Source organism: Artemia sp. Qi Xiang Cuo, chromosome 1, assembly GCF_049724085.1.
Source record: "Artemia sp. Qi Xiang Cuo chromosome 1, ASM4972408v1, whole genome shotgun sequence".
NCBI classification, from domain to species: domain Eukaryota; kingdom Metazoa; phylum Arthropoda; class Branchiopoda; order Anostraca; family Artemiidae; genus Artemia; species Artemia sp. Qi Xiang Cuo.
The window spans coordinates 19,980,182-19,981,786 of NC_142794.1; the positions used below are offsets into that span (position 1 = coordinate 19,980,182).

The 1,605-nt window shown below is 41.2% G+C and overlaps 1 protein-coding gene across 1 annotated transcript in view; it reads left to right on the forward strand.

Moving 5' to 3' along the window:
* Positions 1–603, forward strand: part of LOC148956091 (biotinidase-like) — a 20,203-nt gene extending 19,600 nt beyond the window's left edge. The window contains exon 3 of the mRNA XM_089089139.1: positions 412–603. Coding sequence (XP_088945265.1) covers positions 412–603 — 192 coding nt within the window. The remainder of the gene's footprint in view (positions 1–411) is intronic.
* Positions 604–1,605: the final 1,002 nt, after the last annotated feature.

Consider the following 1,605-nt stretch of genomic DNA (forward strand, 5'->3'; position numbering starts at 1 on the left):
TCCTCGATTGATTATGTAAATCCCCCCCCAGTGTCATAAATCAATAATTCCCCGAGAGAGTATGTAAATCATCCCTCATATCATTACACGTGGCCAAAAAACCACCTATCGATAATTCTTGAATAAAATATGTAAAAAAGTTGTAGGTGGCAGCAGGGGGGACCAATGGGAGTAGCACCCCCTTTCTACTGATACATTCCAGTGAATAGAGGAGGGCTTAAACTTCCAAGGGGGCATGGTACTCATAATGCAATGGGTAGTAGGGTTTCAACGGGGCGTGGTACCCCTTCATAATACACTGAGTAGTAGGACGTGCTCATATTCAAGAGGGCGTGGTACCCCTTCATAACCGTTCTCTTTTTTTCATAGGGCAATAGCTTCCAGTGAGCTAATAAGCTCTTATTCTTCTAGTTTCACATAGCAAAACTGCAAGAGCCCTCAATCCAGATGCTCTTGCCACCACTTCATTTTCATGATATTTCGACGGAAATTGAGCACGAGAGGGGTTTAAGTGCAGGGAAGAGTCCGGCTAGTGTACCACCCTTTGATTTAGACATTTTTGCGAGGGATCTCGGCCTCGATATAGACTATGAACGGGTATAAGATCATCTACCGGTGCATGAGGTCGAGACAACCCCTCACAGTGATATAGGACAATGTGAAGCTGGCTCATCCCCAGTACTGCCTGATTTGTATTCAGCAGATACTGCTTTGCTCAATTTTCATGTGTATAGGGCCGAGTTTTGTGACCCGTTTAATTCCCTGTCATGTGATAGTATTCAGCTGGACCCTATAGAACCCGCACACCTCTACGTCAGCATGATTCGGACACTTCTCGAAAACATTTACGAGAAACGGGAGGTCGGGATTCTTTAAAAACGTCCATCACATTTAAAATTATTTTCTTATTCAAGTTTGGGTGTTGCGCGTGACGAACATATTCAAACAAGAATGCAGACACTTCACCCAGACTTGCAGAATTATGAGGGTGTTTTCGGATGGGGTGGGTGAAATTTTTAATATGATGGAGCGGTATAATGAGAATGGGAGTGGGTTATCTGTATTATTTTTAGAAAAATTAGAACTAAATATTACTAAATTTAAAAGAGAATGTGCATTAAGAGGTGGGAGGGGGAAGAAAAACTTTAAAAATATAATAGTAATTTAAGGGGGCATCAGGGTGCACAAGACTTTTGTTTCGACACAGGCTTGGAGTGTTTTAAATATTCCCTCCTTGTCGTGGGTCATAAGCGTTGGAGAGATGACGTTAGTAAGCCAATGTTAGACGATTGGGCAGCAAATGGGAAAGAGGGTTCTGAATTTTCAAAAGTAGATTTTACATGTTTAGGGGGACATTATCCAGTAACGCTTAAGGGGATTGAAATTTTTGAAAAGGCAAATGAACATTTAAAAGTTGGGGTTACAGTCTAACAATTTGACAAAGAATTTGAAGATGAGGAACTAAGTGATAAAAAGGTGTAATTTAATCTCTAAGGGCACCGTCCATTGACTCAGTGAAAAATTGGGTATGGGTTCCTTACGAACCTGCCCTAGATCCTGAATCAATTGGACATTTATTTCCTATTCCTAATATTAGCAGGGTTT